Genomic DNA, 14,274 nt, shown 5'->3' with positions numbered 1-14,274 from the left:
CCTAGTTTGTAAGGTTAAGTGTTTTTATTTCAAAGGTAAAGGTACTATTATAACATTATCCACATTAATCTGGATCCAAATTCTCTGAGATAAGAATTAGAGATAATAAATAGAGATATCGATTTATTTATTTACTTAGATAAATAGAGATATAATAATAATAATATAATCATTTCTAAGGTAAGAATAGTGTCTCAGAAATTTAAACTTGTTTACTTAAGTAATTAAAGTTAACTTAGTTAAGGTTAAATGACCTTTGTTTCATTTAAAAACTAGTATGTTTTCTATCCCAGGGTTAGGGTTGTTCTTCAGACACTCAAAAGTTTATTTATGCTCAGTCTCACTATTTAGGGTCTATATTTAGAGCCCAGGGGCTTTGTTCCTTGGATAATCTCCATTTTTCATGATCTTAATAACATCACCAAACAATGTAAATTAAAACTATGCAAAAGACACTACATATGTAGCTAAAAGGGAATGTTAATTGCATAAAGGTGTTCATTGGGAATGCTGCTATTAAATTCCAGAGAGAAATCCCAAGGTAATATTGATTTGGGGCCATCAAGTGTGATAGTCAAGAAAGAATTCTTGAGATGTTTTATGGTGCAAAAATTGACAGGACCTGTGGGCAGAAAGAGCTGCACTTATGACTGTGAGGAGTGAAAAATCATATATTTTTAAATTTGTGGAGGGAGTTGGGGTAGAGCATAAGTTTCTAAGATTTCTGTATGCTGAAGTTAGAGTCTACAGGATCTTGGAGATGTGGTTATTGTTAAGATAAGTTTGCTTTTAATCTCTAATGAAACATCAACATTAAGGCAGCCATGCGTTCCTTGAAATGTCACACTCTGCGGGCCTCAGGTATTCATCAGTGGGCTCTAACTTGTAAGGAGATTTAATTTTAGCTACATTTATCTCATTTTTGTTTTTCTCACCAGGATCTTTTTTTTTAAAGATTTTATGTATTTATTTGAGAGAGAGAGACAGTGAGAGAGAGCATGAGAGGGGAGAAAGTCAGAGGGAGAAGCAGACTCTCCAAGGAGCAGGGAGCCCGATGTGGGACTCGATCCCAGGACTCTGGGATCATGACCTGAGCTGAAGGCAGTCACTTAACCAACTGAGCCACCCAGGCGCCCTCCTCATCAGGATCTTATTAATACCACTTTTGTATAAAAAACACAAACTTATGGAAGAGAGATTGTATACAACTGCTCGGATATAAGGAAAAACATCCAAATGTTCCATGTCCTAAGACCCCCTGGAAAACTAGTAATGGCTGTATCCTTTCTGTGAAATTCATTCACAAAATCTTACTTATAATTATGTCCAAGCACCAATGTCAAAAGCACTAGCAATGAGAAACAACAGTTTCCAAGTAGGCTTTATTCTTCTTGGCTTCACTAAATGGCCCCATCTGGAAATAATTCTCTTCTGGATAGTGATCATTTTATATGCCATGATCATCCTCTCCAACTCAACCATTATCTTGCTCTCTTGTGTGGACATTCATCTCTACACTCCCATGTATTTCTTTCTTAGCAATCTTTCCTTCTTGGATCTCTGCTTCACTACAACTGCTGTGCCTCAGATGTTGTCTAATTTGTGGGGGCCAGACAAGAGCATCACCTACACAGGCTGTGTCATTCAACTATCTGTGTTCCTCTGCCTTGGGGCAACAGAAGGTGTTATGTTGGTGATGATGGCCTTTGACCGCTATGTTGCTATTTGCCAGCCTCTGCATTATACCATCATCATGAATCATCAGTTCTGTTGGAAACTGGTACTAATAGCCTGGCTGTCTGGACTGATGGAATCTGTAACCCAATCTCCCATCACATTCCAGCTTCCTTTTTGCACCCACCACCACCTGGATGATTTTCTGTGCGAAGTTCCTGCCTTCATACGCCTAGCATGTGGAGATACCTCAGCCATTGAGTGGCAAATGACCATCTCTGCTGACCTTTTCACCATTGTACCAGTGGTATTGATCCTGACTTCTTATGGCTGTATAGCTCGAGCCTTGGGGAAACTCCACTCAGAAGAGGGAAGGAAAAAAGCCATTGCCACCTGTTCTTCCCACCTTATTGTGGTCTTCATGTTTTATGGGACAGTGGCCATGGTTTATGCAGATCCTAAGAACCACTTTGCTTCAAATTATGGCAAGATCTTCACTTTCTTCTACACTTTGGTCACACCACTGTTGAATCCTCTCATCTATACTCTAAGGAACAAAGAAGTAAAAGATGCTCTGCAAAGACTGCTAAATAAAATGATGCACAAATGAAAAATGTCCTTCTGAATCAAAAAAAGGTGTTGAAATCATGATGTTCTTATACTCTCCATTAGAGAGTCACTGAATTATCATTTTACAAAACAGTAGTTTTAGTTTAAAGGCAGTAATTTGTAACTTACTCTTTATTTCTATGGTGTTACATAACATATTGTTTAAAAAATTCTGTAGAGACATAATGACAGTTTTTGACACATAGTAAGTATCCAGAATATTTGTCAGGGGGAAATGTTATTTTCAGAGTTAACTTTTGAAGAATATTTATGATTTCTCTTGTCCTTGTTTTTGTTTTTATTTTCTCATTTGTTCTTATTTATTATGTTCAATTAGTCGACATATAATAAATCATTAGTTTGTTTTTTTTTAAAGATTTTATTTATTTATTTGACAGACAGAGATCACAAGTAGGCAGAGAGGCAGGCAGAGAGAGAGAGAGGAGGAAGCAGGCTGTCCACAGAGCAGAGAGCCCGATGCGGGGCTCCATCCCAGAACCCTGGGATCATGACCTGAGCCGAAGGCAGAGGCTTTAACCCACTGAGACACCCAGGCGCCCCTAAATCATTAGTTTTTGATGTAGTGTTCAACAATTCTTTAGTTGCATACAACACCCAGTGCCCATCACAACACACTTCCTTTTTAATACCCATCACCCTGTTATGCAACCCCCAACCCCCCTCCCTTCTGTAACTCTCAGTTTGTTTCCAGGAGTCCAGAGTCTTTCATGGTTTGTCTCCCTCTCTTATTTCTTCCCATTCATTTTTCCCTCCCTTCCCCTGTGGTCCTTTGCACTATTTTTTCAGTTCTACATGTGAATGAAGCAATATGATAATTGTCTTTCTCTGACTTATTTCACTTAGCATAATCCCCTCCAGTTCCATCCATGTTGGTGCAAATGGCGGGTATTCATCCTTTCTGATAGCGGAGTAATATTATATTGAATAGGGTAGCTCTATTTTTTATTAACATATAATGTATTATTTCATTCATGATTACAGGTCGGTGACTCATCAGTCTTATACAATTCACAACACTCACCATAGCACCAAATTCCATCACCTGGTCACCCCATCACTACCACCTCCCTCCCCTCCAGCAAACCTCAGTTTTTTTTTTTCCTGAGATTAAGAGTCTCTTATGGTTTTTCTCCCTCTCTGGTTTCATCTTGTTTCATTTTCCCCTCCCTTACCCTATGATCCTCTGTCTTGTTTCTCAAATTCCTCATATCGGTGAGGTGCTATGATAATTGTCTTTCTCTGATTAACTTATTTCACTCAACATAATAGTCTCTAGTTCCATCCACATTGTTGCAAATGCCGAGACTTTGTTTTTTTATGGCTGCATAATATCGCTTGTTTATATATGCCACATCTTCTTTATCCATTCATCTGTCTAGATTCTTTCCAGAGTTTGGCTACTGTGGACATTGCTGCTATAAACCTTGGGGTACATGTGCTCCTTCAGATCACTACGTCTATGTATTTAGGGTAAATACCCAGTGGTGCAATTGCTGGGTCATAGGGGAGCCCTATTTTTAACCCTTTGAGGGACCTCCATACTGTTTTCCAGAGTGGCTGCACCAAATTGCATTCCCACCAAGAGTGGAAATGGCTTCCCCTTTCTCCACATCTGTGCCAAAATTTGTTGTTTCCTATCTTGCCAGGGGAATATTGAAAAAGAAAACCAAAGATCTTGGCATCGCAATGCCTGACTTCAAGTTATATTACAAAGCTGTGATCATCAAGACAGCATAGTACTGGCACAAAAACAGAAACATAGATCAATGGTACAGACTATAATGCCCAGAAATGGACCCTCAACTCCATCATCAACTAATCTTCAACAAATCAGGAACAAATACCCATTGAAAAAAATACAGTCTCTTCAGTAAGTGGTTCTGGGAAAACTGGACAGCCACATGCAAAAGAATGAAGCTGGACCACTTTCTTACACCATACACAAAGATAAACTCAAAGTGGATCAAAGACCTTAATGTGATTCAGGAATCCATCAAAATCCTAGTGGAGAACTTAGGCAGTGACCTCCTTGACATTGACCCCAGTGACTTCTTTCAAGACATGCCCCTAAAGATAGGGGAAACAAAAGCCAAAAGGAGCTCTAGGAACTTCATTAAGATAAAAATCTTCTCACAGCAAGGGAAAGAGTCAACAAAACTAAAAGGCAACTTTCAGGGGCGCCTGGGGGGCTCAGTGGGTTAAAGACTCTGCCTTCGGCTCAGGTCATGATCTCAGGGTCCTGGGATCGAGCCCCACATTGGGCTCTCTGCTCAGCAGGGAGCCTGCTTCTCTCTCTCTCTGCCTCTCTGCCTACTTGTGATCTCTGTCAAATAAATAAATAAATAAATCTAAAAAAAAAAAGGCAACTTTCAGAATGAGAGAAGATATTTACAAATGTCATATCAGTCAAGGGGCTGATATGCATGATCTTTAAAGAACTTCTCAAACTCAACACCCAAAAAACAAATATTCCAGTAAAAAAAATGGGCAGAAGACATGAACAGACACTTCTCCAAAGAAGACATACAAATGGCTAACAGATGCATAAAAAGATGTTCAACATCACTAGTTATCAGGGAAATGCAAATCAAAACAATGAGATACAACCTTACATCAGTTAGAATGGCTAAAATTAACCAGACAAGAAACAACAAATGTTGGTGAGGATGTGGAGAAAGGGTAACCCTCTTCCACTTTTGGTGAGAATGCAGGCTGCTGCAGCCACTCTGGAAAACAGTATAGAGGTTCCTCAAGACGTTAAAAATAGAGCTACCCTATAACTGAGCAATTGAACTACTAGGTATTTACTCCCAAGATACAGATGTATTGGAAAGAAGGGGCATATGCACCCCAATGTTTACATCAGCAGTGTCTACAATAGCGAAACCATGGAAGGAACAAATATATTCTTCAAAAGACAAATAGATAAAAAAGATGTGGTTCATATATTCAATGTAACATTACTTAGCCATCAGAAAGGATAAATACCCACCATTTGCACTGACATGGATGAAACTGAAGAAGATTATGCTACATGAAATATCTCAATCAGAGAAACACAATTAGCATATGGTTTCACAATATGTGGAATATATACAGAATATGTAAAGAAGACAATAGATGAGTAGTACAGAAGACAATAGAGGAATGGGGGGAAACCTGAATGGGAATAAATCAGAAAGGGAAAGAAACCATCTGAGACTCCTGACTCCAGGAACAAACTGAAGGTTGTGGAAAGGGAGGTGGATGAGGGGATGTCATAACTGTGTGATGGTAATTAAAGAGGGCACATAATAGAATGAGCACATTGTGTTGTATCCAACTAATGAATCAGTGAACATTATATCAAAAACTAATAACATATTATACCTTAGCAAACTGAATTTAAATAAAAAGCCAACAAACAGAAATTCTGAGTCTGAAGAATACAACAAATGAAATAAAAATGCAACATATAAATTCAAAGACAGAATAAATGATGTATTGATTAAAATACATAAGCTCGAAGATTATTTGTTCAGAGGGGAATTTTTTTTAAAAGTAAAAAGAGTAAATAAAGAGTAAAAAAAGAGTAAATAAAATACATGAAGCAACATTAAAAGAAACAATCCTCAAATTATAAATAGACAAGTGGGATAAGGGAATAGAAAGTTTATCTTAAAAGTGTATTTAAAAAAACAATTCATATAAACTTCTGAAATGTGAGGAGAGATTTGGAGAAATCAATTCACAAAATTCATAAATCCTCAAAAAATAAAAGGGCTTCATTTCCACTAGGTTTGTCTTTTAAGAAATACTGAAAGGAATTCTTCACCCTGAAATGTAAATATATTAGCATGAATTTTTTAAAAGTATACCAAATATAAAACACTCTGGTAAATGTAAATATATAGTCAGGTTTTGAAAACTCTAATTCTCTAATTTGATGGTGTGTTAACTAATATGAAAATGTTGGGTTTTGGAGCAAATGGCCAAGAAATAAATCTTGAGATGTCTTTGGTGCAAAACGGTGGTTTTATTAAAGCATGGGACAGGACCCATTGGCATAAAGAGCCACACTGGGGTTGTGATAGGGGACTGATTATATACTTTCAAGTGGGGAGAGGGTTAGAGATGCATAAATCTCTAAGGAATTTTAAAAGGAAGTTTTCCAAGACCTTGAGAGCCTAACTGTTGTTCAGAAATAGGTCATTTATTACTGTCTAATAAAATCTTGTGAGGTATATATATCAGATATATATCTGTGGGCCATAAGCTTGGAGACTGATTACTAACATATATCTGGTTGGCGGTAGAGATAAAGGAAGTCTCCAAAATAATTTTTATATGTTAATGTAGACTTACAGGATCCTAGGGTGTTGGGATAATGTTAAGCTAAGATTGCCTTTTGCCCTTAGTAAAGTGTCAACATTGAAACAGCTGCTTTCCTAAGGAAGGTCACTCTACCTGTTGCAAGGACTTGTTAACAGGCTGTAGACAGTAAGATTTTTTTTTCTTTCGCCTTTATGTCCCACACCATTAACTAATTAACTATATGATGAAGGTTAACAAAAAAGAATATTAAAATGAGTATAGTTAGTATAATTTCTTAATGAATATACAATATGAAAAAAGAATAATTGTGGCATCAAAAGTATAAAAAGGGGAACATACATATATGAAAGGGGAAGGAAGTGTAGGGTCTTTCTGTGTGACCAAATTTAAGTTTATATCAGTTTAAAATAAACTGTTATACCTATAAGATGTTTTATGTAAGCCTCATACCACAGCACAAATCTATGGAAGATTCCCAGAAGATAAAGACGAAAGAGTCATCATGTTCCACAACAGAAAATTATGAACTTACAAATGCATACAGAAAGAGGAAATAAAGGAAAAATGGAATTATAAACCATTCTCAAAGCAATTAAAATGAAACTAGTAAATTTTTATATATCAATAATCACCCTAAATGTAAATGGATTGAATTAAGTAAGCAAAAGTCACAGAATAACTGACCTTATATAGACAGAAATATCTCCTGTTGTAGGGGGTCATCAAGAGGATATGAATGCTGAGTGACCTGCAAGGAGGATCTGGGTAATCAGAGGTTTCTTACCTCATCCTCTATCCTTGGGATGTATTCCCTTCTCCTGTTCCTACTCCAGGAGCCATTTAAAAATGTGGGTTGGACTGAGTAATGTGTTGTTGACACGATCTGGACTGTATATGTGAATGATCCCCATTAAAGCCTCAGTGTGAACTTTAAAGATTCTGGCATGTAAGTGAAAATATCTACTCATCTTGCAGCTGCCTAAGATAAGCCGTGGATGCAAATTTTCTTGCTTATTAAATTTGCCACATAACAATCAAGAGTAGTCTGTCTTATAAGGACTTATTTAGCCAGAGCGACTCCATCTTGGTTAAAAGCCATTTTGTTGTTTGTGCAGTAAAACTTTTTTTTTTAATTTTTTTTATTTGTATATTTTCAGTGTAACAGTGTTCATTGTTTTTGCGCCACATCCAGTGCTCCATGCAGTACATGCCCTCCCTATTACCCACCACTTGGTTCCTCAACCTCCCACCCCCACACCCCCGCCCCTTCAAAACCCTCTGGTTGTTTTTCAGAGTCCATAGTCTCTCATGGTTCATCTCCCCTTCCAGTTTCCCTCAAATCCCTCTCCTCTCCATCTTCCCATGTCCACCGTGTTCTTTGTTATGCTCCACAAATAAGTGAGACCATATGATACTTGACTCTCTCTGCTTGACTTATTTCGCACAGCATAATCTCTTCCAGTCCCGTCCATGTTGCTACAAAAGTTGGGTATTCATCCTTTCTTATGGAGGCATAATATTCCATTGTGTATATGGACCACATCTTCTTTATCCATTCACCCATTGAAGGACATCTTGGTTCTTTCCACAGTATGGTGATCGTGGCCATTGCTGCAATAAATATTGGGGTACAGATGGCTCTTCTTTTCACTACATCTGTATCTTTGGGGTAAATACCCAGCAGTGCAATTGCAGGGTCATAGGGAAGCTCTATTCTTAATTTCTTGAGGAATCTCCACACTGTTCTCCAAAGTGGCTGCACCAACTGGCATTCCCACCAACAGTGGAAGAGGGTTCCCCATTCCCACATCCTCTCCAACACACGTTGTTTCCTGTCTTGCTAATTTTGGCCAGTCTAACTGGTGTCAGGTTATATCTCAAAGTGGTTTTAATTTGAATCTCCCTGACGGCTAGTGATGATGAGCATTTTTGCATGTGTCTGATAGCCATTTGTATGTCTTCATTGGAGAAGTGTCTGTTCATATCTTCAGCCCATTTCTTGATATGATTAACTGTTTTGTGTGTGTTGAGTTTGAGAAGTTCTTTATAGATCCTGGATATCAACCTTTTGTCTGTACTGTCATTTGCAAATATCTTCTTCCATTCCGTGGGTTGACTCTTTGTTTTGTTAACTGTTTCCTTTGCTGTGCAGAAGCTTTTGATCTTGGTGAAGCCCCAAAAGTTCATTTTTGCTTTTGTTTCCTTGGCCTTTGGAGATATATCTTGAAAGAAGTTGCTGTGGCTGATATCGCAGAGGTCACTGCCTATGTTCTCCTCTGGGATTCTGATAGATTCCTGTCTCACGTTGAGGTCTATTGTCCATTTCGAGTTTATCTTTGTGTACGGTGTAAGAGAATGGTCAAGTTTCATTCTTCTACATATCGCTGTCCAGTTTTCCCAGCACCATTTATTAAAGAGACTGTCTTTTTTCCATTGTATATTTTTACCAGTTTTGTCAAAGAATATTGACCATAGAGTTGAGGGTCCATATCTGGGCTCTCCACTCTGTTCCACTGGTCAATGTGTCTGTTTTTATGCCAGTACCACACTGTCTTGGTGATCACAGCTTTGTAATAAAGCTTGAAATCGGGTAAAGTGATGCCGCCAGTTTTGTTTTTGTTTTTCAACATTTCCTTAGCAATTTGGGGTCTCTTCTGATTCCATACAAATTTTAGGATTCTTTTCCCCAGCTCTTTGAGAAATTCCAATGGAATTTTTATTGGAATGGCCTAAAAGTATAGATTGCTCTAGGCAGTATAGACATTTTAACAATGTTTATTCTTCCAATCCAAGAGCATGGAATGGTCTTCCATCTTTTTGTGTCCTCTTTAATTTCTTTCATGAGTGTTCTCTAGTTCCTCAAGTACAGATCCTTTACCTCTTTGGTTAGGTTTATTCCAAGGTATCTTATGATCCTTGGTGCTATAGTAAATGGAATTGATTCTCTAATTTCCAATTCTGTATTTTCATTGTTAGTGTATAAGAAAACCACTGATTTCTGTACATTGACTTTGTATGCTGACATGTTACTGAATTGCTGTATGAGTTCTAGTAGTTTGAGGGTGGAGTCTTTGGGGTTTTCCATATAAAGAATGATGTCATCAGTGAAAAGAGAGTGTTTGACTTCTTCCTTGTCAATTTGGATTCCTTTTATTTCTCTTTGTTGTCTGATTGCTGTTGCTAGGACTTCTAATACTATGTTGAACAAGAGTGGTGAGAGTGGGCACCCTTGTCGTGTTCCTGATCTCCACGGGAAGGCTGTAAGCTTTTTCCCATTGAGGATGATATTTGCTGTGGGTCTTTCATAGATAGATTATATGAAGTTCAGGAATGTTCCCTCTATCCCTATACTTTGAAGCGTTTTAATCAGGATCGGATGCTAGATTTTGTCAAATGCTATTTCTGCATCAATTGAGAGGACCATGTGGTTCTTCTCTCCTCTATTATTGATGTGTTCTATCACGCTGATTTATTTGCGAATGTTGAACCAACCTTGTAACACAGGGATGAATCCCACCTGGTCATGGTGGATAATCTTTTTAATGTGCTGCTGGATCCTGTTTGCTAGGATCTTGTTGAGAATCTTAACATCCATATTCATCAGTGATATAGGTCTGAAATTCTCCTTTTTGGTAGCGTCTTTGCCTGGTTTGGGGATCAGGGTAATGCTGGCTTCATAAAAAGAGTCTGGAAGTTTCCCTTCTGCTTCAATTTTTTGGAACAGCTTCAGAAGAATTGGTGTTATTTCTTCTTTGAAAGTTTGGTAGAATTCACCAGGGAATATGTCATGGCCTGGGCTCTTGTTTTTTGGGGAGTTTTTTGATCATTGCTTCAATCTTGTTACTAGCCATCGGTATATTCAGGTTGTCAATGAAGTGTCTTAATTCTCATTGATTTCCATGAATTTTTTAAGTTCTTCTTTGATCTCCTGGTTGATCCAAGCATTCTTAAGCAAGGTGGTCTTTAGCTTCCATGTGTTTGAGTTCCTTCTGAACTTTCCCTTGTGATTGAGTTCCAGTTTCAAAGCATTGTGATCTGAGAATATGCAGGGAATAATGTCAGTCTTTTGGTATTGGTTGAGTCCTGCTTTGTGACCCAGTATGTGGTCTATTCTGGAGAAGGTTCCATGTGCACTTGAGAAGAATGAGTATTCTGTTGTTTTAGGGTGGAATGTTCTGTATATGTCTATGAGGTCCATCTGGTCCAAAGTTTCATTCAATGCTCTAATTTCTTTATTGATTTTCTGCTTCAATGATCTGTCTATTTTTGAGAGAGGCATATTAAGATCTCCTGCTATCAATGTATTCATATCAATATGACTAACTTGATTAATAGTTTTCTTATGTAATTGGGTGCTCCCATATTGGGGGCGTAGATATTTATAATTGTTAGATCATCTTGGTCCCTTTAAGAATTATGTAGTGTCCTTCTGTATCTCTGACTACAGTCTTTAGTTTAAAATCTAATTTATTTGATATGAGAATCGCTACCCCAGCCTTCTTTTGAGGCCCATTGGCATGAAAGTTGCTTCTCCATCTCTTCACTTTCAGTCTGTTCAAAATGTTCAGTATGTTCAAAATGGGTCTCTTGTTGACAACATATGGATGGGTCCTGTCGTTTTATCTAATCTGCAACCCTGTGTCATTTTATGGGCGCATTTAGGCCATTCACATTGAGAGTGATTATTGAGATATAGGTTTTTATTGACATCGTGTTACCTTTGAAGTCTTTCTGTCTGTAGATTGTTTCTATATTTCTGTTCAATGATATACTTAGGATTTTTTCTCTTTTACATAACCTCCCTTAATATTTCCTGCAGTGTCAGCTTGGTGGTTGCATAGTTTTTTAAGCCTTGCCTTTCTTGGAAACTCTTTATCTCTCCACTAATTTTAAATCTTGCTGGATAGAGTATCTATCTTGCTGGATAGAGTATTATTGGCTGCATGTTCTTCTCATTTAGTACTCTGAATATATTTTGCCAGTCCTTCCTGGCTTGCCAGGTCTCTGTGGAGAGGTCTGACATTATTCTAATGGGCTTTCCTATGTATGTAAGGAGCTTCTTTGTCCTAGCTGCTTTTAAGAGGGTCTGTCTTGAAACATAATTCCTCATTTTAAATATAAGGTGTTGTGAGAACTTTTAAGAATCTAAAATCTTGGGAGGAAATCTCTCTGCCAATAGTACATGAACGTTGTTTCCATTCGCGAGATTGGGAAATTTTTTATAGACAACTTCTTCCACTATATCTTCTAGAATTCTTTCTTTATCCTCCCCTTCAGGGATTCCAATAATTCTGATGTTGGAACGTTTCATGGCATCATTTATTTCCCTGATTCTGTTTTCGTGGCTTCTGAGCTGTTTGTTCCAGGCTTCCTCCTGACCCTTTCTCTCTGTTTGTCCTCCAGATCACTAATTCTATCTTCTGTCTCAGTTACCCTAGCTTTTAGAGAATTTAAATTAGATTGGAACTCATTGAGAGTATTTTGAACATCATCCCTGGTGACTTTCAGTTCTGCCCTAATCAATTCTGTTTGGTCATCCATGGCTTTCTCCAACCTAGCTATTGCCTGGAGAATTGTTAGTCTGAATTCCCTTTCTGACATATTGTCTATGTTGGTAGCCATTAGCTCTGTTGGAGAAGGTCCATCCTCTGTATTTTTCTTCTGTTGGGTATTCCTCCTCCTATTCATTTTGCTAAGAGTTGACTGAACAGATGCTGCTGGATTTATCTATCGATTGTGGTGCAGTCAAGGTGCACCCTGGAATGCTTCTGTGCAATTACGGTTCCCCTACCAAATGAGAGAAAAACAAAAAAGAAAAAGAAATAGAGTAGAAGAAAGAAAAAAAAAAAGGAAATGAAAAAAGGAAAAAAAAAAAAACCACAGAGGAGAGGGAGACAGGGAAAAAATAGAAGATAAAAGAGAAGGCTCAGCCCAAATGGGCCCCAAGGTAAGATTTATGAAATATCTAAACAAAAACAGACAAAAAGCCTGATAAAAGTGTATGAGAAGATAATATGTATATATATATATTATATATTATATATATATATATATATATATATGCAAAAAAAGGGAAGAACCTCATCAGAAAGAACCCCAAGTATAAGATTTATATATTATCAGGACAACACAAATTCACAGAAACACTGGCAGAAGGAAAAATTGGGAGAGTGGTTATAAATTCTCAGTGTGGGCAAGGAAGTTTATTTTGATTCTTCCTGGATGTATGTTGATTTTTTTTTTTTTTAAGGGACTCAACTTTCCTAAGTTACAGGGGGATTAGAAACTGGTTTGCCTATAGGTGTAGGATTGATTGGGGGAAAGGGGATTACCTTGAAATTTAACTCTATATGTATATTAGAAAATAAAAATTTAAAAAGAATAAACTAGACAAAGCTAAGTTAAAATTTAAAAAAATTAAAAAATAGAAAAGCAAAAGAAAAACACGGGTGTATGTATCAAAAAGTTCAGGGAAGAAGGTTATTAAGGAATTTTATGTACTGGACATCTCAGTGTGATGGCAAATAAGTTAAAAATTATCTGTATGTATTAAAAAAAGAACCAGAATATTGGTAAAGAGATAAAAATAAAAGTTGTATTTATGAAGTAGTGGTGGTTGTTCTCTTGTAGTTTTCTTTCTTTTTTTTTTTTTTTTTTTTTCTTCTTTCCTGCTTGGTTTTCTGGGGAGAGCCTGCCACGTGGGTTTTCAGCCAATGATGTTCCCTGAGTTAGGTCCTCCTGCTCCCCTCAGGGGGTGGGCTCTGAGGAAACTGTTTCTTTCAGGCTTTTGTTCTCTGGGGGTTTTTATGTTCTTTCATGTGTTTTCTCTTGCCTTGACAGCTTTTGATGGTTTTTGCAGTTTTAGAGGAGAGCAAACTGCACCCCGACCTTCCTCTAAGAGAGAAACCTCAGAATGCTCTGCAGAGCTGCTTGCAGAGTCGGTTCTGAGTCACGGTCCCTGGGGATGCAGGAGCTCCTCGTTGTACCCAATACCAGGGCAGTGGCGGCTGTCTGGGCAGCTTCAGACCGCCAGAGAGATTCCAAGCAGAGATTGCACACTGAGATTTTCCCACTGTCCCGGGCTGGGAATGTCTGGTATTTCCGGATGTCAGAGCTCCAGGCTAGCACCTATGAGCACCTCTCCCAGGGGAGTGTGTGGGAGGCGAGCCTTTCAGGATTACCATCTGGCCAGGCTCCCAGCCCCTCACAGGAGCTGGACCCCACTTGTTCTCAGGCATGCTGGCAGCTCAGGCATGGTGGCAGCTCAGGGACCGTGACCTGATATCTCTGCCACACTCTCTCTGGCTCAGTGCCAGGGGAGGCTGTCCTGGGTCCGGGGACTTAGGTCCCTGTCCCTAACCACCCCGATTCCCACAATTTCCCCCTGGGATCCTTTGCTCTTCTTGTTTTTTGAGTGCTTTCAACCAGACTCCAAGTTAATGACGGTCCCCAGACTCAGGGCACTCACGTATTGGGGTATTACTTTCCAATCGGTCACCTCTGGTGGCTTTCTCCCCCTTTTGTTTATCTTCCGATATCAGTCTGATGTCCCCATTCTGCTTTACCTGCCACTGGCGTCTTCTTCTCCTGTAGAGATCCAGACGTGTATAATTCTGATCTCAGGCTGATTTCATGGGTGGTCGGAGTTCTTTGGTA

General features: G+C 38.4%; 1 protein-coding gene across 1 annotated transcript; it reads left to right on the top strand.

Moving 5' to 3' along the window:
* The first annotated feature begins 1,354 nt into the window (after positions 1-1,354).
* On the top strand, positions 1,355-2,284 carry LOC123938411 (olfactory receptor 15-like). Its single transcript, XM_045999758.1, has one exon. It carries the CDS (start codon positions 1,355-1,357, stop codon positions 2,282-2,284), a length of 930 nt encoding a protein of 309 aa, XP_045855714.1.
* The last annotated feature ends 11,990 nt before the right edge of the window (positions 2,285-14,274 follow it).

The sequence above is a fragment of the Meles meles genome, chromosome 3, assembly GCF_922984935.1.
Source record: "Meles meles chromosome 3, mMelMel3.1 paternal haplotype, whole genome shotgun sequence".
Classification (NCBI taxonomy): Eukaryota; Metazoa; Chordata; class Mammalia; order Carnivora; family Mustelidae; genus Meles; species Meles meles.
The sequence above is the reverse complement of the archived record's forward strand: the minus strand, read 5'-3'. Positions and strand labels throughout refer to the sequence as shown.